The sequence below is a fragment of the Talpa europaea genome (assembly GCF_964194135.1).
Source record: "Talpa europaea genome assembly, chromosome: 1".
Classification (NCBI taxonomy): Eukaryota; Metazoa; Chordata; class Mammalia; order Eulipotyphla; family Talpidae; genus Talpa; species Talpa europaea.
The window spans coordinates 46237028-46258599 of record NC_140073.1 but is presented as its reverse complement, the minus strand read 5'-3'; the positions used below and the strand labels follow the sequence as shown (position 1 = coordinate 46258599).

Sequence of the window (21572 nt, the reverse complement as noted above, 5' to 3'; positions counted from 1 at the left end):
GACAATAACCTGATAGTGCTGTGTCTTTAATCCCTGCGCCACTTTCTATCTTTTTTATCTAGTGTATGAGTAGATTTTTGTCACCTTAGCAATTGTGAAAAAAACTATTTGTGTAAGGCAATTAGTTAGCTTTAGATGGCAATAACAAGAGAGATTAGCAAAGGAATATCCAGTCCTTGTGCAAATAGTAGGTCATCTAAATGAGTAGTTAAGATGAATTATTTATGTTCTGGTAGATAACTAGCTTCCATATCTTTTTGGTTATTCATCTCTGAGGATCATTAGAGAAGAATTTTGGAGAAATCACCCTTTGTACCTCCTTTGTGACCCTTGAAGTTCACCACGCAGTTAGCATCTTCAGCTGACCAGATCTTCAGCTGGGCATCCATTCCCCCACTCAGAACCACAAGGCCTGATGGGAAAAACCTGCAACAATTCACATCAAACACATGTCCTTCCAATACTCTCTGGGGAAAAAAAAAAAAAAAATTCCATGCTGGTTCTCTTGTCCATCCTTTGATGTTATCTTACCTCCCCATATTGTTGGTCCCACATATGAGATATCTACATGCTACACCTACATGCTGGGTATTAAAAGTAAGGAGATCCAAAAGATCTCCTTAGCTCATTTGTCTACCAGGCAGTGTTCTAAGAGTGTTAAACACCCTCTCCTGGACTTTGGCTACAGATGTGGATATAAACTTTATGGCTCTCCCAGCCATCCCAATGTCTAGTTCTATGTCTAAGAAGCGAAGGAGATTTGACTCTTTCACTCACCTCTTCTTAAAACCCTCTGTATACATGTTGGAGGGCTTAGCCATATATTCACTGTAATCGCTTAGCTACTGTGTTTTAGAAACCAATCACTAAAGGCAGTTCATACCATCTTTTCACAGGGGGCCCACTCACTTAGACAGCTCCCCCACTGTTCACCTCCAATTTGTTCTAGCAAATAACCAAGCTCAAGGGTGGACCTCAGATGAACAAATGGGGGAAGGAAGATCAAGTACAATGGGCCTGTATTTTTAGAATGGGCCAATCCTCCTTTGATGATAAAGTGCAAGGTTTCTCAGGCCATCCTTTATGTATAAGACCCTAAAGTAGATCCAAATACTTTACTCTGAGTTCTCCATTGGAAGCCTGCCAGATCTTCATGCTTCCATCAGTACTAGAAGATACACCAAGGCCTCCTCCACTGGAAATATCCAGGCATGTAATCTGTTTAAAAGACAAAACAACCAGTATTACAAATAATGAAATGCTTGTATTCTCCTGAGATATGTTATAAAGTTCCCTCATTTCACCCTCCACCAAGACTTCTTTAAGCTGTGCTTCTCAGAACAAAGGACATGTTTCATTTGGAGGATGAGTTATCATTAATAATCTCCCAACAGGGCTAGAACCAATACCTTTTATGTCACCAAACAAATAAAACTTTCTTGTAATCTATAATCTCCTGCTTCAGCTAAAAGTTTTCCCTATCGTTTCCATCTTTTGCTCTTTTATTTTAAAATTAAGATATCTCTACCAAGTCTTAGGAAATCACTTACACAAAAGATGCACCAAAAGGATTCAAGGAAAAGCAAAGATGCTTCCAATTGATTACTTTACATTCCCTCTGTAAAATCCTAATTGTATGTGTGTGTATTTCAAAATAAATAACAATTTTTACTTTATTATAATTAGTCTTTTTCCTGGTCCCTTATTTAGGTTTTCTGAATTCCTGCTATGAGTGAGACCATCCAGTATTTTTCTTTTTCTTTCTGGCTTATTTCACTGAGCATGATCCTTTCCAGCTTCATCCACGTTGCTGCAAATGGCATGAGTTTATCTTTTTTGATTGCTGAGTGGAAATCAAAATCAACAAGTAACTATAAACCAGAGACACACTACGGGGGGTGGGAGGGTAGAAGGGAATAGGATCAAAACAAGGGTGTTGGGAATTGTATGGGGACTATAACCAAGATGAAAATGTATACACTGTGCAAAAATGAAAAATGTAAAAAATATATAAAATAAAAAAATAAATTAATAACAATTCTCAGATTCACTTACACAGTTCCAGCATTAACAATTATTTCATGTGTAACCCATGATCAAAATATCATATCTTTCAGACACATACATATATACCCATTTTATTAAAAAACATCCACTTGTTGGGCCTCCCCTGGTGGCATAGGCAGTTAAGCGCAGTGCTGTGAAGCAGTTCGCAGCCTCTGCAGCACCAGTTTGATCCCGGCCAGCCGGTGAGGGTCCCACATGCTGCGCCAGACCTCTCCTGATTCGCCCACTGCTCCCCTCAGCAGTATATTTCGTCAGTCTGCCTGTTCTATTCCCCATTCTGTCTCTGGTGAATCCTCTCACTCCCAGCGCATCTGGCCTGTACCCTGGTTCTTGTATAAATAAATAAATAAAAATCCACTTACAAATATTTCAGAAAGTAGGACTTAAATATATAATCCCAGACATATTCCAATCCACAATTAATCCCATATAACCTAAATTATTAAGGAAAAAAGAAAGAACTTTGGCTTTAATTATTCAACCTTCTTTTGCTTTGTTCTATGCTAAGCCACAATGAGTAGGTTTGGCAGGAACTAAAGAAGACACTTTCCTCAGTATTTTGAGTCCTCAGAATAAAAGGACTGTTAACTTAATTGTGAATCTTTCAATTTTAAATATTATAACAAATAACATTTACATCATGCTTTATCATTTATAAAACATTTCAGGTACATTCTATCATTTGATTCTCATAATAATTCTGTTCCTAGTTTCCCTTTTCTGGGTGCTGGGGACACAAAGATAAATCCCACAAGTCTGTGTCTCTAGTCTGCTCTTACCTATTATGCTGTGTAATTATAAGTGAATATAAATAAAATCATGGCCTATCCTAAGAAGACTCCAAGGGCAATTACCGTAAAGTAGTAAATTAACAGGTTTTATTACAAAGAAATAGTAAATATGCCAAAGGATATAAAAAACAAACTTAAATATATAAACAATTAGCTAGAAAAAACTATGTATACAGCAAAGAGTCAATACCTTTAATGTTAGAAGAGTTCTTATGAATAAAAACAATTCATACCTAAAAAGGGCAAATGACATAAACAATGGCCAACAAATACACAAAAAAGGGGATCAATTCATGCATAATAAAATAAAATACCATCTCTCAATTAATAAGATGCAACAAATTAAAAAAATTCTAATATCCAGTACTGGCAGAACATGTCAAGTCAGATTGGTACAAAAGCAATAGAATAAAGCATCTATCACTCGATAGGATCTAATAATAGGTCAGTTAATCAAAAAATTCACTTAAATTACATCACAAAATATATACTAATTTTACAAATACTTTTATGATGAAATCCATCAATATTTACATTTTTTTTTTATTTTTTAAAAGGTACCACACAATAAGTGGAAGGCTTTATTATAATCAGTTTATCTACCTATTTCCCACTTCTTAAAAATTCATGGTACTTGAAAGGGCTTTATCATAAACACCTTTGAAACTATTCCTCTAAATGCTGTATTTGGAACAGACATATGGACAGTGGCATACTATGCAAACACCATCTACTATTATCATTGTTCAAAAGTAGGTAGATAGCTCAGCTAAAGCATACACAAGGAAATTTTATACAATTCCTTTAAGTTTATCAGTGAGTGGATTTGTACACATACACTGTGAATCCAAGTACCAGTTTTGCCAAACATACACACTTCATCAGCTGTTTTACAATCCAAAGTAAATCAAAGACACATTAATTATCAGTGTTTATAGCAGTAAATACGCAGATAAAAGGAAAAAGCAACCTACCATTAAATTTTTTCCTAATTTTATCAAAATACTTACACTCTTTGTATGAATTCTGGAAAAAGTAGTGTATGGTGCCAAAAACTTCGAAGATGCATTTTCCTTTGGACATAAAATATGAATGCTTTTCTAAACAGAGAGGAAAAGATGAAATCCATCAGTAAAGCCATTCCAAGGGAGTCAAAACCTCTTTAGGACAACAGAAAATTCACATTTTGAAAATAGCCTTTTCTAATCTTCCTCCTCCAGCCCACAAAACTATCACTCCCTACAGAACAGCAGTGCTTTTACTGTAAGAGGGCTGCAATGTAATTTGGTGTCACTGAGATGCCATTTTCTTTTTATGCTGAAGTAAAAGTAAACTTACTTGTCCCATAGGAGACAAACCAACAATAAGATACAACTTAAAAAAAAAAAAAAAAAGAGGGGCCTCCCTGTGGCCTACGGGTTAAAGACTCAGCACTATGAAGCTATGGCCAGCCACTGAAGCACAAGGTCGATTCCCAGCCAGGGAGCTAACCCACATGGAGCAGCAGATCTCTCCTGTCTTGCCTGCTGCTTCCCTCAGCAGTGTAATTCAGTACATTTGCCTGTTCTGCTCCCCACTCTGTCTCTGGTGAATCCTCTCATACACACCCCTGCACTTCTGGCCTACATCCCAGTTCTTGTGTGCATAAATAAATACATCTTAAAAAAAAAAAAAAAGAGCATTACTTTCTAGAAGAAAAGCTAATACTGATATTCTCAATCAGCAAAACAGACAAGGAACAGGATCAACACATTAGTCCCTAAGAGATGTGAGGAAATAGCACCAGCCCCTCTGCCTAAGAACTAGAGACTACTCTAAAAGTAAATTTGCTGCCTAATAGAACTTTTTTTTTTTTTTTTTAATAGAGGCATGCTTTATTTATTTGTTTGCTGGTTTGTTTGTTTGTTTTGTTTATACATGCACTGGGTACAGTCAGAAGCGCGGGAGGGTGAGAGAATTCACCAGAGCCAGAGCGGGGAGCAGAGCAGGCAGAAGGACCGAAGTACACTGCTGAGGGGAGCAGCGGGCGGCAGGAGAGGTCTGCACGCCATGTGGGACCCTCCTCTGGTGGCCGGGGAGCAGCCGGGGATCGGACCGGCGCCGCAGAGGCCGCGCGCAGTTTCGCAACCCAGCGCTCAACCGCTGCGCCACCGGGGAGGCCCCTAGAACTTTCAGGAAAAAATGTTATTGACATGACATCTACAGTTACCAGAGAAAACTAGTAAAAGTACGTTATGATATACTCACATAGTGCACAGGCCTTGTTCAGGTGCCCATTCCCACAATCTAAACTGAGTGTATGTGTTCATAGACTGGTCATCATCACATTGCTGTATTATGTTTCCCCATGTGTTCTGTCTATTCACTACAACATGTCTTTCAGCTACTATAGCAAGATAACACTTGGACATAGTAGGCTAAAGGTAGCCTTTGTAACCATTTAAAGTAAGTATGATAGTGTTTCAAGTTAGCATGTGCAGAGATATAAAAGGCTTGGTAATCCTGAAGGATTCTTGCACAATGACAGTATTCTAACTGGCCCAATAGCAACTACCACCACCTATGCATATATCTCCTATACACACAGGAGCTATACTCACCAAATAGCCCCTAACCTGTTATCTCGCCTGCAACAATATTTCAATGTTTCTGGAAATTCTACTGAACAATGAAAATGCCTTCAATAGTCAAGATTTTCTGACCCTTTTTATAAGGCTATTCTATGGACAAAAAACAGGTCCTCACAGTTCATTAAAAAAAAAAAGGGTTTTTTTAATATTGCGTTCATTATTGTAATAATATCTTATCCCTGAAAAAAAATCTATATAGTCTTATTACAGGTCTTCTACTCCTTCAAAAAGACAATTAGAATAGCTGTACAAACAGTATTTTCTTAGCCAGCACATCCATGCCTCACTGTCTGTAGTTTTTCATGAATGAGTTTGCTTCTGACCACATGACAAAGCCCATATAAATATAAGAAAGTTGACCTGGATTTCAAACTGCCTCCTGTACCCAAAACAAAAGCATCAGCTAAATTCTCCTGGCTAAACATTCATATCAGGAAGGATACAAGAAGCTCTGAGGGCTTAGTGCTCATACCTCTATAAGAACTGGGTTTGCTCTCAGAAAACTTAATGTCTTTGGGACTAATTTTGTGAAAGATTTCAAGAGTCAGTGGTTTTCTCCTGTTTGTCAATCCTACTAAATCAATTTTAAATCCATAAATATAGTATGGAAGAAGAAAAATATTGAACTACCTCCCAATGTCAGCAACAGAGGATCCCACTATTAATGAAAACAGTTTAAAGAAAAGCTGCAAAAGATATCAAAACAGACAAAATTCAGGGGGGTAAGTATAGAATTTCACATTAAGATAAAATTTAATGTGAAATTTATTTTACCCTCCAGGGTTAGTAATTTAAGCATAATGACAAATCTACTCTTTAACAGAACAAGGTAGCAACAACAAATAGCAAAGTGACTCACTGCAGTCAGGAAACAAATGAATACTCAACCATAAGCATTTACTGTCTGACCCAGCAGGTACACAGCAGCAATTTGCAATGATGTTGGAAGATACAAGGATTATATCAGGGTCTGAGAACAAAGGAAGAAAGGAAGTCAGCACCCAGGCTGGATGGATATACTGGTGAAATACCTGGGGAAAATGTATGCTTGCAAGGTGATGTTATACTTGAATAGAAGTGGAGTACACAGTCTAACTAGCCCTGATTTTTAGAGTTAATTGACCTCTCTAGTCTATTTGCTTATCTGTAAAATACAAGTTTAAAATGTCAATCTCACAGGATTGTTATGATAAATAACAATAACTCACTTTTGTAACATTTCACAGTTTGATTCATATGCAGACCCATTCCCCACTAACTGGCCTGTGAGGCAGAATATTACCTCTGCTTGACACAGAACGAAACTGAGGCTTAAGGAAATTTGTCAAAAAAGCATTTCACAAAATTCATTTACTTAAAAAGCCTCAACAAAGAAAGCATAGAGGAAATATGCATCAACATAATAAAGGTCATATATGACAAACCCAAAATAAAGGTTATATATGCCATATATGACATAATACTCAAACATGAAAAGCTAAATGCTTTCTCTCTAGGATCAGGAAGAAGACAAGGATGCCTATTCTTATCAATTTTATTCAACATAATATGGATGTCTCCTGGTCCAGGATCGAACTCATTCTGCAGTAGCTGGTGATCGCTTGATAGCACTGAGATTTTAACCCCTGCAACACCAGGGAGGCCCCCTGAATCAGTATCTTATACCACACACAAAAATCAACTCCAACTGGATTAGAGACTTGCAAATAAGACTTGAAATTGTAACAGGGTAGTCCCCAGGAAAGGGGGTGGTTCCAGGTTTCCTGCCCCACCCAAATGGAGGGTGGAGCTGAGCAGGAAGAGAAGCTGCAGAGGAGACTGAGGGAGGAAGCAGGATGGAGCCAGAAGGAGACCTGGAGGAGGCGCATGGAGCCTAGAGACACGTGAAGAAACTGCGCTTGTCTTTTGGTCGTGGCCTGGGTGACACAGATGTGGGTGAGACCTGTGGGGAGGTGACAATGGCAGCTTTTATCTTGATTTTGATTTTGCTCTTTTCCTTCCGGGCTTGTCTGGTTGTTTCTGACCCTTTTCTGTGGGTCCCCACTGGAAGATGCTTTAGACTTGGGGCAGGCTTTGGGGCCTTGCTCTGGGCCAATCCCACATGAATGGACTTTTACCCATGAGGGGACAGGTAACTTTGGGTGCTTAATTTAGAAACTAGATTCTTTGCCCTTCCTGTATTATTTCTTAGTTTTATTAAAGTTCCTTCCCATTAAAGTCTCATATGTTTTTGTGTTGATCCGGCAGATGGCAGAACCCATTTAGAATAGGCAGTTTTGCAGGGTTTGGGGTGCCCCTCTCCCTGTCCTGTAACAGATTCATAAAACTCCTAGGAGAAAATACAGACTGTTCCTCACATGAGTCTTGGCTATGACTTTTGTAAATCCAACACCAAAAGCAAAGGCAACAAAAGCAAAAATAAGTGAGAGGGACTATATCAAATTAAAGTTTATGTACACAGTGGAGAAATAAATATATGGTGCCTTGATGGTGGGAGAGATACAGTGACCACACTTGAAGGAAGAAATGCTACACTGTAAAAAAAAAATAACAAGGATGTAAAATAATGGTACTTCATTAAAAAGTTTCTGCACAGAAACAAAGTGACCTAGTGAGTGGGAAAAAAAATTTGTAAATCATATATCTGAAAAGGTTTTCATATCGAAAATATACATTATACAACACAGTAACAAAAAATCCAATTTAAAAATGAATAGGTCTGGGGCCTCCCTGGTGGCGAGGGGTTAAATCACACCACTACAAGCTATTGGCAAACACTGCAGCACCAATTCAATCCCCAGCAGGTGAGATAACCCACATGGCGACAGCAGACTTCTCCTAACTGGCCCACTGCTCCCCTCAGCAATTTATTTCAGTCAGTCTGCCTGTTCTGCTCCCCACTCTGTCTCTGGTGAATCCTCTCAACCCGCCCCCACCCCCACATCTCTGGCCTGTACCCCAGCTCTTGTATGCATAAATAAATAAATCTTTAGAAATAAAAATAAAAAAAATGACCAGGTCGAATAGACATTTTCCAAAAAAACACAAATGGCCAAAAGGTACATGAAAAAGATGCTCAACATCATTAACTAGGGAAATGCAAATCAAAATCACAATGAGTAATCACCTCACACCAACTAGAATGGCTATTATCATAAAGACAAAAAATAACAAATGTTGGCAAGGATGTGGAAAAGCGGAATCCTGGTGCTCTGTTGGTGGGACTGTAAATTTGTATAGCCATTACAGAAAACAGTATGGAGGTTCTTCAAAGAATTAAAAATAGAACTACCATATGATCCAGCACTTTCACTTCTGGTTACTTATCCAAAGAAAACAAAAAACACTGGGGCCTCAGTGGTGGTACAAGGGGTTCTCAGCATTGGGCCTCCCTGGTGGCACAAGGGGTTAAGATGCAACCTATGAAGCTATCTGCAGCCACTGCAGCACGAGTTCGATCCATGGTTAGGGAGCTACCTACATGGTGCAGCAGACCTCTCCTGACTTGCCCACTGATCCCCTCAGCAGTGTATTTCAGTCAGTCTGCCTGTTCTGTTCCCCTCTGTCTCTGGTGAATCCTCTAACCCCCCCACACCTCTGGCCTGTACCCCAGTTCTTGTATGTATACATAAATCTTTTTAAAAAAAGGGGGGGGGGTTTCTCAGCATTATGAAGCTATCACCAGCCACTGCAGCATGAGTTCGATCCCTGGCAAGGGAGCTGACCCACATGGCGCAGTAGATCTCTACTGTTTAGCTCAATGCTCCCCCTCAGCAGTGTATTTCAGTCGATCTGCCTGATCTGCTTCCTACTCTGTCTCTGATGAATCCTCACCCCCTTCCCATCCCCATACCTCTGGCCTACACCCCAGTTCTTGTATGCATAAATAAATAAAATTAAAAAAAAAGAAAACAAAAAACACTAACTAACTTGAAAATACATATACATCACCAAGCTCAATGCAGTATTATTTATAATAGCCAAGATATGGAAACAACCTAAGTTGGGGATTGATGGCTAAAGAAATTGTGGATATATATGGATTGATTACTCAGTTATAAAAAGGAATGAGAAGTGGGCATCTGTGACAACATGGATGGACTTCAAGGGCATAAAGCTAAGTAAAATAAGTCAGACAGAGAAAAACAAAATACTGTATGATTTCTTTTATAAGTGGAATCTAAAAATACACAAAGCTTATAGATAAGCAGAATAGATTGGTGGTTGCCAAAGGTTGAGGTGGGAGGTAGAAGAAATGGGTGAAGGGTTTCAAAAGGTAAAAAAACAATAAAAACCAACCACAGTGGGAGATGGGAAGAAAAAAATAACAACCCAGGCCTGCATGAGTACAATGTACCCATTCCACTTTTCTGTACTACTTATAATGCAACACAAGGGATGTGGGGCACACACAGGCTAACTCAACTACCAACATTCACTAAACAGTCACTGAGCACATATTAGATGAACAATCGATAGCTCCCACCCTCAAGAGGATTCTAAGACCTCCCAGATACACAGAATGGGAAGTATGAATTTAAATGTGCTAATTTAACCTGATTAAAAAGACATCCCCACATACATACATGTGTCACATGCACAAATACACACACACCCCCACAGCAGATAGGCACACTTCTTTTCAAGAGATGAAAATTAGGGGCCTCCATGGTGGTTCAAGGGTTAAAGTCTCAGTGCTATCAAGCTATCACCAGCCACGTCAACTTGATTTCAATCCCCAGCCAGGGAGCCAACCCACATGGCACAGTAGACTGTCCTGTCTCACCTGCTGCTCCCCTCAACAGTGTATTTCAGGAAATCCACCTGTTCTGCTCCCCACTCTGTCTCTGGTGAACCCTCTCAGCCCCCTACTTTCCACCCCACCCCCCATACCTCTGGCCTAGAGCCCGTTCTTGTATGCATAAAGAAATAAAAATAAACCTTTTTTTAAAAAAAAAAAAAGATGAAATTAGTAAGAACAGAACAGGGATGTAGGCAAAAAGGAGAAAGGTATGAAGAATTTACCCCAAATTTGTGAACGGGTTCTATTTTTATTCGCAATGTTTTTTAAAAAAAGAAGTATTAGTGTGAGCACCGCATCCACTGACTTTCAGAGAACCATGATAGCCTGATGGTGAAAGAGATGCAGAGCAATGTGGACAGAATATGACCAAGTTTCCTTAAAAACAAACATAAAAATCCCAACTTATGTGAGTGCCTGTGCCTGTACAGACAGACAGAGATACACACACACACACACACACAACACACACATATGGAGAGAAAGGGAGAAAGAGAGAGATCTGAGCTAGGAAAATGTATCAAAGGATAAGGGGGGGGGAGGTTAAAATGGAAAAAAAGTAACAAAAAATAAAGTATTCTCTATTCTTATCAGTAAAATGAAGAAGAAAAAAAGAATGAGAAAAGAAGCCAGATCATGGGTTCTGCGACATTTAGTTTGGCCATTTATTCATCTCAAACACTAATGAGAAAAACTACTAAGTACTACTAATGTAGGTGTTCACCAAGGCCTAGCCAGACACATAACAAAGCTCTGCTGTCCAGTACGCTAGGTGCTAGCCACATTAGGCTACAGAGTCCTGGAAGTATGACAAAGGTAAATGAGGAACTAAATGTTTGTTTTATTTAACTTAAAGTTTATTTTAAAAAGTGACACTTGATTCAAAAAATTAAAATATAACCAATAAAAGCTGATATTTGATTTAATTATGGGAAACTTTTTTTTTTTAAGATTTATTTGTTTATTTATTTATACAAGCACTGGGTACAGTCAGAAGCGCAGGAGGGTGAGAGAATTCACTAGAGCCAGAGCGGGGAGCAGAGCAGGCAGAAGGACTGAAGTACACTGCTGAGGGGAGCAGCGGGCGGCAGGAGAGGTCTGCGCGCCACGCGGGACCCTCCTCCGGTGGCCGGGGAGCAGCCGGGGATCGAACCGGCGCTGCAGAGGCTGCGGGCAGCTTCGCAACCCAGCACTCAAACGCTGCGCCACCAGGGAGGCCCATGGGAAACATTTTTTAAGTATGCTTGGAACTACTTGGGACTTGGGTATATGAATCTATATTCTCTATTATAAATCTTATAGAACCTAAATATATATCAAGTATTTCTAATAAAAAATTAAAGACTGAATTGAGACGTACTGTAGTGATACACAGGATCTCTAAAACTTAAGTTGTAAATCATTCAGCACATAACAGTGAATAGCTGCAAATTCAGTAAATGGGTATAAAATGTCTCTAACAATTATTTAATATTAATTGTAGGTTGAAAAAATATTTTAGACATATTGGATTAAATAAAATACATTATTAAATTAGATTTATCTGTTTATTCTTACCTGTTTTAGGTAACTATCAGAAATTTTTAAATTATATATGTGGCTCATATCTACTGGACAGTGGTATAAGGGGAAAAGTTTGACTGCATCTAAAAGTATCTGTAACTAAAAAAGAATAAGAAAACTCTTGACATCCAATGACAGTAAGAACTATGACTATTATACAAATGAAAGGAAGATGACACTGACAGACAGATAATACATAAATATTTATAGCAGATATAGGTACTACCATAGTTTTGGACAAGGTGCCATTAAAAACCTACCTTGTTTATTTCATTCACAATGAATCCTTCCGAAGCTATAACCTCTGGGATGCCATCTAGACCAATTCCTTGACAAGTTAGGCTGCCATACAAAGTTGGTTTCCCTATATAGCACAAAAGAAGTACGTCTCAAAAATAATAAAAATTCAACATTTTTCTTCTTAAAGATCCAATTCAGGGATCTGTAGAGATGGCAGAAAATTGACTCATGTAAGAGAAGCAAGTGTTTATATTAAATGTGAGATGAAATGGAAAAAGCACTAGCCTAAGTGAAACTAATTTGGGAGGAAATCTACTCAAAAGCTAAAAGCCAAGAACAAAGATTTAGGAATATAATACAGTACTTGGATACTATAGTGAAAGCTATGAGAGTGATCTTAACCTCAGTTTTAATGTCTGTGAGATGAAATTCTTCCAGGATGAAAAGATGAATATCAACATGTATATATGTATTTATCCACAGTACATACAAATAAACAGCAAAGACGGAAGGTTACATAATCTGGAAAATTTGGTTAAACAGAACACTGCTTTTGTAGTATTATGGGCTAAAAAAGATACTATCTACATACATAGAGGGACAGTAGTTTAAAATGTTCTGTTCTTCTGTACCTTATATATACACTTCTGTAACAACCCATAACATACTACATTTCTGACCTCCTCTCTAGACTGTGAAGTCCTTGAATTCAGAAACTAGCAAGGTGCTACAAATTATTCATTAATAACTACTACACAAAACAAATTCTAGGAATAAGCGTGAAGCAGGAGTCATCATGGATTCTCTAGGAAGTTCCTAGAGAGGATGGGGTTGAATAGGACTGTGAAAAGGTAAGAACCAGCTAAGTAGAACTTAAGGGAAATTCCCTTAATAATTACAACTCAGGGCCTCCCTGGTGGTGCAAGGGGTTAAGTGTCAGCACTATCAACGATCCAGCCTCTGCAGCATGAGTTCCATCCCTGGCCGACCAGGGAGCTACCCACATGGCACAGCAGACCATTCCTGTCTGGACTGCTGCTCCCCTCAGCAGTGCATTTCAGTCAGTCTCAGTCAGTCTGCCTATTCTGTTCCCCACTCTGTCTCTAGTGAATCCTCTCGCCCCCCGCACCTCTGGCCTATACCCCAGTTCTTGTATGCATAAATAAATAAAATCTTATTTAAAAAAAAAGAAAGAAAAAGTAGTTGAAGGATATTAGTATGGGAATTCACAGGGTGGGGCAGAAGTTTGAATGACAGAAGATGTAGCAAAGAAGCTTTAAACAAGGAAGTAGGGGCCTCCCCGGTGGCGCAGTGGTTGAGCGCTGGGTTGCAAGGCTGCCCGCAGCCTCTGCAGCACCTGTTCGATCCCCGGCTGCTCCCGGACCACTGGAGGAGGGTCCCACATGGCGCGCAGACCTCTCCTGCCGCCTGCTGCTCCCCTCAGCAGTGTACTTCGGTCCTTCTGCCTGCTCTGCTCCCCGCTCTGGCTCTGGTGAATTCTCTCACCTTCCCGCACTTCTGACTGTACCCAGTGCTTGTATAAATAAATTAATTAATTTAAAAAAATACTAACATTAAAAAAAAAAACTCAAAATGACCTCTCTACACTGTAATCCCTGAAACAATTTCAATTTTTTTTTTTTTTGGTTTATATGATAGAACTAGGATTAATCCAAACACTCTCTATGTTCCTATATACAGGCTAATAAGGGCTGCTATAGAAAGGGACATAAATATGCATATTGGCACCACTACAATTCATGTTTCCAAACAGTACAGTTATACAGTCATTTGCTCCTCTGTCTCCCATAGCGGACAACTCTCATGATATATCTACTCTGTCACTGAAACCTTCTTCCTTCATAACAGCCAAAAAGTGGAAACAACACAAATGTCCATCAATTATTGACTGGATAAAAAAAAAAAAAAAAGGTGATGTATCCACATAAAAGATTATTACTTGGAGACAAAAGGGAATGAAGTACTGGTAATTGGTATAAAATGGATGAAGCATGAGAATATTATGTAAAATGAAAGAAGTAAGACAGACTCCAAAGATCATGAATGAGTCCATTTATATGAAATTAAAAGAACAGGCAAATTCATACAGACAGAAGTTGATTGGTGGTTGCTGGGGGCTAAAAGGAGGGAAGAGGGGTGAGAAAAAAATAAAAGGGGAGGGAAATGGCAAGTGACTACCAAGGGGTGATGAAAATGTTCTGGAATTAGATAGTGCGGACAGGTGCACAACTCTAAATATATTAAAATCTACTGAATTGTGTACACTTGAATTTTTAATTTTTTAAAAAGATTTATTTATACATACAAGAACTGGGGTACAGGCCAGAGGTGCAGGGGGTGAGAGGATTCACCACAGACAGAGTGGGGAACAGAACGGCAGACTGAAATACTCTGCTGAGGGGAGCAGCAGGAGAGTCAGGAGAGGTCTGCTGCCCCATGTGAGTTTCTCCCCGTCCGGCTGGGGATCAAACTCGTGCTGTAGTGGCTGTGGACAGCCTCATAGGTTGCGTTTTAACCCCTTGCGCCACCAGGGAGGACGAATAACACATATTTTATTTTAATAAAACTTAAAAAAAAAATTCTTCCTTAAGAATTGACTCCAACATCATGGAGAAAACTGAAGTTATAAGACACTCTCAAATTTCCATGTCCATATCTACAATAATTTATCTACAGCTGTATTTTTCCTTACCTTCTTTCATCTTAGTCTTTTAGACTTAATTCAATCACCTTTTCTCTCCTCTTCTTTAAGATGATGGTTTTTCCATTAATCCTTCTCTCCTCTACCGACAAGGCTGTATTTTAATTGCTCTCCAATAAGTTCTTGTCTTTAAAAATAAAAAAAACTGGGCCTCTCAGGTGGCGCAGGGGTTGAGACGAAACCTATGAAGCTATGCCTGGCAACTGCAGCACGAGTTCGATTCCCGGGTGGCCAGGGAGCAACCCACATGGCGCAGCAGACCTCTCCTGACTCACCCCACGGCTCCGCTGCAGTGTACTTTGGTCGATCTGCCTGTTCTGTTCTGTCTCTGGTGAATCCTCTCACCCCCCCACACCTCTGGCCTGTACCCCAGCTCTTGTATGCTTAAATAAATCTTTTTTTAAAAATTCATAAAAATAGAACATACTAATATTAATACATCAAAAGATACTAATAAACCAAATACATGAAATGAAAAATAGTAAAGCAAAACTTTCTCACAAATTTAGAAGAAAATTTGATTTTTAAAAAAAAATAGTACCTGATAACTACAAACAAATGGATGGGAATAACACAAAGTACCATTCAAAGGAAAAATGATAGGGCCTCCCCAGTGGCACAGCGGTTGAGCGCTGGGTTGCAAAGCTACCGGCGGCCTCTACAGCACCGGTTCGATCCCCGGCCGCCCAGTGAGGGTCCCACATGGCGTGCAGAGCTCTCCTGCTGCCCGCTGCTCCTCTCAGCAGTGTACTTCGTCACTCTGTTCTACTCTCCACTCTGGCTCTGGTGAATTCTCTCACAATCCCGTGTCTCTGACTGTACCCAGTGCTTGTATAAATAAATAAATCTTTAAAAAAAAAAAAGAAGAACAAAGGAAAAATGATAGGGTTTGGGAGCTATCATTTGGATATGGAAGAGTGAAGTGACTAGGGACAGTGATACTCAGAATGATAGTAACTTTTAAAATGAGAAAATCAAGACAGAGAATCTGGCAACAGAAGTGCTCAGTTTGGTTTTGGATTTGATAAAAATCAAGGTATCAGTGAGTGTTTCAAGTAGAAATGCCTAGCAAACAACTGTTCAATCTCTGCTTGAATGTAGAGAAATCGGGTTGAAGTTATAGATAAAGAAATTATCAGAGAGGCTACAACTGATATTACAGAACTGCTTAAAATACAATATGTGGCTAAGGGACTGATTAAGATACATCAGCAAGATCTCCATGAATGCATCTGTGGTTTCCAACTAGAAAACCAAGTTGAAGGCCTTCCCTTGGAATGAAGGAATCAGGTGACCTCAGCACAGGAGAACATACGAAGATGTTTAGCATCTGCCAGTAGTCTGAACCAGAAAATGTAGGAATCGCTCTTCTAGGGGTAGTAAATCCTCCTTCTCTTGTAGGAAGACATATAGATTTATGGACATTACCTGGGGGATGACAGCTCAGCCAGGCCTCCCCTTCATCCTTCCTATAAAGAGACACAAAAGCCTAATTAGAGTCATTCAGTGCTGAAAAGGATGCCACTGGGGCCAGGGGAGAAGATCATAAAATTTCCAGATTGGCCATAGATATGATCCAGTGTAATATGGCACGCAGGCATACATTATTTTGACAAACTTTAATGAAGAAATATTTGTAGATTAAGTGTTTAATGCATAGGTATTTGTTAAATACCTATGAGTGTTCAAATATTTTGCCAGTAGGGAACTTCACTTACTCATTTATTGCTGCACAACTCTGAAAAATTAAGATTTTAAATTTAGGTATTTATTGGAATTATTGTAAGACAGGCCCTGTATTAGGCACTTTGCATATAACATCATTAATTCTCACAATTTAACGAGATCTTTTATTATCCCTGTTAAAGACAAGCAAGCTCAGAGAGAAGTGACTTGTCCAGTCACCTATGGAGCAGAAATTGTGACTATTCTACCACCTCACACTGACTTTCTTACGTTTTAGAGTTTATGTCAGCAAATATCCAAATCCATCTTTTAAAAAAACTTGTAGAGAAAGATCTATCATTTATTAGCTGGATGATCTTGGGCAAGTTACTTTCTCTGATTCGGATTCTGCGTTATTTCACAGGCACCAAGTGGGCCTCAATAAATGTTAGAGTTCTTCCTTTATTATTTATCATACATTCTGCGTTATACTAAGCAATGTGTGTTTTATTTTAGCCTTCCTATGAAGGTGTAAGTTTCTTAAATGCAGGAGGTTGTTTTATTCATCTTCACCATTATTTTAATTTGAAAAACCCTTATTAATAACAGTTGCCATGCATAGTATTACAGGGTCCACCCTGTTACAATAGCACTGCTGTGCTCAACCTGGTGTCCACAGTAATAATTTGCACAGTGTATGAATATATGTCAAATGAATAAATGGTTTGCTGTGTATTTCCAATTAAGCTGACAGCCTCTTGAGGGTAGGAACCGCCTCTTAACTTTAGAGTACACATTTTAATTCCATGTATCTGAGAGCCTGAATATGGTACCGTTTCTTGAATAGAACTGTCCAATATGACAATAATATAGCAGTAAGGGTCAAGAAGGACCTAAGATTTCATTACACACTCAAAAACAATGTGGTGATGGTGAGTACTGGGACTTTTGCAAACAGCTAACAACTAAATAATATTTACTAAGTGACTGTGACTGCTCAGTCAAGAGTAGAACCTTATCTCCTAGTTTTCTTTTCTCCAACTTATTGATCCTAGTTCTGACGCTAAGATCACACAACGGATAGGCGCTCCCTAGACCTTCAGGATAGCTCCTCTGGGAAGAAAAACAATGTCCACGTGAGTTTGAGACTTCTTTTCCAGACCCGTGCTCCCTCGACAATCGATGACGAGACCCTGATGACTAGCCTGGCCTGGGCAAGGCTCTCCTTAGCGCAAAGGTAATATCCGCTACCCGCCTCCTCCGTCCCAGTTCTGGGATTGGTTTCACCTGAGAGCTTGTGCCCAGTCGCTCTGAATCCTCAAAGGCGCCGCCATCTTGCCCCGCCTCCACAGGAAGTAGGTTGTGCTGAGAAGCTGCGTGCCGACACGGAGGGCGGGATCTATAGAGCGGCCACCAATGAAAATGCGCGGTGGGTTCCTTGCTTCCGCTTCCGCTTCCGCTTCCGCGCCCCCCGCAAGTGTCTGGTTCCCGGCTGGAGGAGCAGGAGAACTTCAGCTGCTTGCAGCTCCCCGCGTTCGGGTCCTCTTCTGTTCGGTGAGCTCCGCACGCCGCGTCCTTGCGCGGTGAGGTGTAGCGAGCACCGTGGCGATGGACCCCGCAGCCCACGCACGCCTGGGCCCTGTTCTTAAGATAGAAGAAGAATCTTGATGACTTAGCCATCTGGGTTTCTGTTTTTCCATCCCTTCCAATTCTTCCTAGTTCAGGCCAGCCTCCGCTGCTCAGCTGCCGCCATCCAGCTTACCCAGCTCTCTTTTTACTCCAGAGGAGAAACTGAGGCCAGGATGTGGTGGAGAGAGAGTAGGGTGGCAGTTACTGAGCCCTGTGGTGGCCCACGCAGGTTTAATTCGTTATATTAATGCATATGTTAATTTTGTAATGAATCCTTACATTTATTATTGAGGAAGAAACAAAAAAGATTGCATGGTTAACCTTACTGTTTGAACCTGTATGTTTTGGTTAGTATTCAAGACATTTTTCTGTCTGTTACAGGGCAGCCCCAATACAAAACGGGGTCCGCCTGACTGTGGGTCTTCACCCGCGTGCTTAAAAGGACTTATCAATGCTCTACTGCAGGCACACAAGAAAGGTTAATAAAAGGTTTATTTACAAGAAAAGGACAAATGAGGAAATGTACAGCTCAGGGAGAAAAATGGGAGACAAAGTTTTAAATGACTTTGGTCTGGAGTGGGGGTGGGGTCCACAAAGCCTGTATGGAATTAGCTCAAAACATCCTTTCCCCCTAACGTGTCCACAGTATTTGCTCCAAGAGGTGTCCCCTGTGCCTTTAAAGAGCTTCCAGGGTATTTAGGGTGAGGAGACTTACCATGACAGGAGATAATGTTAGGGGGAAAGGATTCCTAAAGCTAATTCCATACAGGCTTTGTGGACTCCACCCCCACCCCAGGCCAAAGCCAAAGACACTGGGAACTCCAAATCCCATCACCACCAAAGGGAAGGTGGCTGGGACCTGAGGGTGGGGTTAAGCAGCCAGGTTGGTATAAAGCCAGACACAGACACGTGGGCTTTGGAGGGGTCCCTCATTTTGGCTCTCCGCCAGCTAGCAGCATCCGGCCAGCTCTGAGAATGACTTTGGGTTTCCAGGTCGGCGGATCGGGTAGGACGCATTAAAGACTTTATTTCCCTATTTTCTCCCTGAGTTGTACATTTTCCTTATTTCCTTTTTCCCTTGTAAATAAATCTTTTATTAACCTTTTGTGTGTGCCTGTAGTGGAGTATTAATAAGTCCCTTTTAAGCGCATGGGTGAGGACCCACAGCCAGGCAACCCGTTCAATATTGGGGCTGTCCTATAACAGCAACACTTAACTCTTTGGACATGCGAGGCTCTTTACATGCATTATCTCATTTTGTCTTACCCTGTGAGGTAGATATTATCTCCACATTTCGTGAGAGATGATGAAGTGATTTGCCTAAAATCACCCAATGAGTCGAAGACAAAGCTTTATTTCCAATCCAAGTCTATTTTTCAAAACCCCTTTCCCCCTTCCTCCTTTCGGTTATACTGCCCCCAAAGTAAATGAAATTTGTACTGTGAAGTGCTTAGATCCCCACTGCCCTCTAAAGTTAACATGTCTAACAAGTCTTTGCTAAGATCAGATACTTTCTCACCAATTTCACTTGTCCTGTAGACTCCAGAACTTTCAATTTTAATTTTGTCAATTTCTGTCAGGATTCCCCCACCCAGCTCTTCATTGACCAGGAATATTCTTCCTCCTCATCTGTGGTGAACTCCTACGCATTCTTCAAGTCTTGGAATCACTTCCTCCAGGAAACTTTCCCTGCCTGTTCTGGCCCTTCTCTAGATTAGTTACCCCTTTATTATGTTCCCAACTTTTTTTTTTTTTTAAGATTTATTATTTATGCATACAAGAATTGGAATGCAGACTGGATGTGAGGGGTGAGAGGATTCACAAGCAACAGAGTAGGGAACAGAACAGGCCTATCCACGGAAATACCCTGCTGAGGGGAGCAGCCAGCAAGTCAGGAGAGGTCCCCTGTGCCATGTGGGTTAGCTCCCTGGCGGGCTGGGCCCGGGATCTGACTCTGGGAATGGAAGTTGTGCTGCAGTGGCTGGCGACAGCTTGATAAGGTGCTGTGTCTTTAACCCCTGCACCCCCAGAGAGACCCTTATGTTTCCAACTTTAGATACCTATACAGATTATATAATAAACTGCCTGTTTACTTGTCTAAATTATAAATGCTGTGAAGGTAGATGCTGTGTATGTCTTGGTCACTCCTCTTTCCTCAACTTTAGCATAGTACACGATATGTGGTAAGTTCTTTAATGAGCATTTGTAGAATGAATTAGACACATAGAAAAGACATTAAGGAGCCCAGCTCCTTATTCCCTGTCATGATAAAATTTGCACAAAGGCTGAGTTCATTTCTCTCAAATTTTTCATGAGTTCCTTCTAGACTACCTTCAACTGGGTACCGAAACAAATGATCTTGGAAATAGTTTAATATATTACATTAAGTACTTTGACTTAGCACACAGATTCATCTTTTGCCCTAGCCCGGTACTTTCTCTGCTACAGCCACATCAAACTCTCTCTGTTCCTTATGACAAACCCTCTTGTCTAGTTACAGAGTAAGACCAGTAGGAGAAAAGAGAGATTCTCTTGGGTAAATCAGAGATAGCTTCTCCAGAAAAGTGACATTTCATCTAACTCAAATTCCATTAGCAGAATTGGCTTATTTAGTGCTGTGCTAAGCATTTCCACATATTTTATCTTATTCTGTTCACTTCAAATCATTTTGCTCTCTGCCAGGCCTAATGTTGGGGCACCAAGGTGAATAAGCCCAGTATCTGTCCTCAAATAGCTTACATGCTCCTAGTGGAGACACATAATAAGCTATAAGACTGTCATTTATAAAAGAGGAACTTCATGTTTCATCATATCCCTGTTCTAACCTTTTCTCCATCAATGTTCTAGATTTTCCCCAAGATGTCAACTCAAGGCCATACCTGGACCCGACAGGAAAAGAAGGGAGGTGAGGAAGAGGACCCCCTAGATCAGCTGATCTCCCGCTCTGGCTGTGCTGCTTCCCACTATGCAGTGCAGGAGTGCATGGCTCAGCACCAGGACTGGCGACAGTGCCAACCACAGGTGCAAGCCTTCAAGGACTGCATGAGTGAGCAGCAAGCAAGGCGGCGGGAGGATCTGCAAAGGAGGAAAGGGCAAACCAATGCCCAGCACTGAGACCCCAAACCTCCTAGCCCCAGAGAACAGCCCTACAAACACAAGCACCAGAGAGATCATAGGAAGAACAAGTCCTAAGCTGTGGAACTAGGAACCAGCATATAAAACTTGAGGACAGTCTTGGCAAGCCAGGCTGCCATGGATTTAGACATGACTACCATAAAGAACTGTCGTGTTTTCATGGTGAGATCTCACACATCTTCATCCATCTTGTTCTACGGTATTCAATATTAACGATATTTCCCATGTGAAACAGAGTAGGGTTAGGGATGCTCTCCTACTCTGCATCTTGGGTCAGTGTGCCAAATACAGAACTCATTGTTTGTGTGTTTAATTTTTGTTTAGTATTT

General features: G+C 40.4%; 2 protein-coding genes across 2 annotated transcripts in view; one reads left to right on the top strand and one right to left on the bottom strand.

Annotated features, from left to right (window-relative positions):
• Positions 1-17813, bottom strand: part of PAAF1 (proteasomal ATPase associated factor 1) — a gene marked incomplete at both ends in the record, with an annotated part of 30179 nt that extends 12366 nt beyond the window's left edge. The window contains 6 exons of the mRNA XM_084235771.1: positions 317-467; positions 1120-1218; positions 3869-3958; positions 12113-12216; positions 16243-16283; positions 17767-17813. Of these exons, the coding sequence (XP_084091897.1) occupies positions 317-467; positions 1120-1218; positions 3869-3958; positions 12113-12216; positions 16243-16283; positions 17767-17813 (532 nt within the window). The remainder of the gene's footprint in view (positions 1-316; positions 468-1119; positions 1219-3868; positions 3959-12112; positions 12217-16242; positions 16284-17766) is intronic.
• A 3154-nt stretch (positions 17814-20967) lies between these two features.
• Positions 20968-21222, top strand: COA4 (cytochrome c oxidase assembly factor 4 homolog; the record flags this gene model as incomplete). The annotated part of the gene is made up of 1 exon (XM_084247114.1): positions 20968-21222. The coding sequence occupies one exon, from the start codon at positions 20968-20970 to the stop codon at positions 21220-21222; it is 255 nt and encodes an 84-aa protein (XP_084103240.1).
• Between the last annotated feature and the right edge of the window lie 350 nt (positions 21223-21572).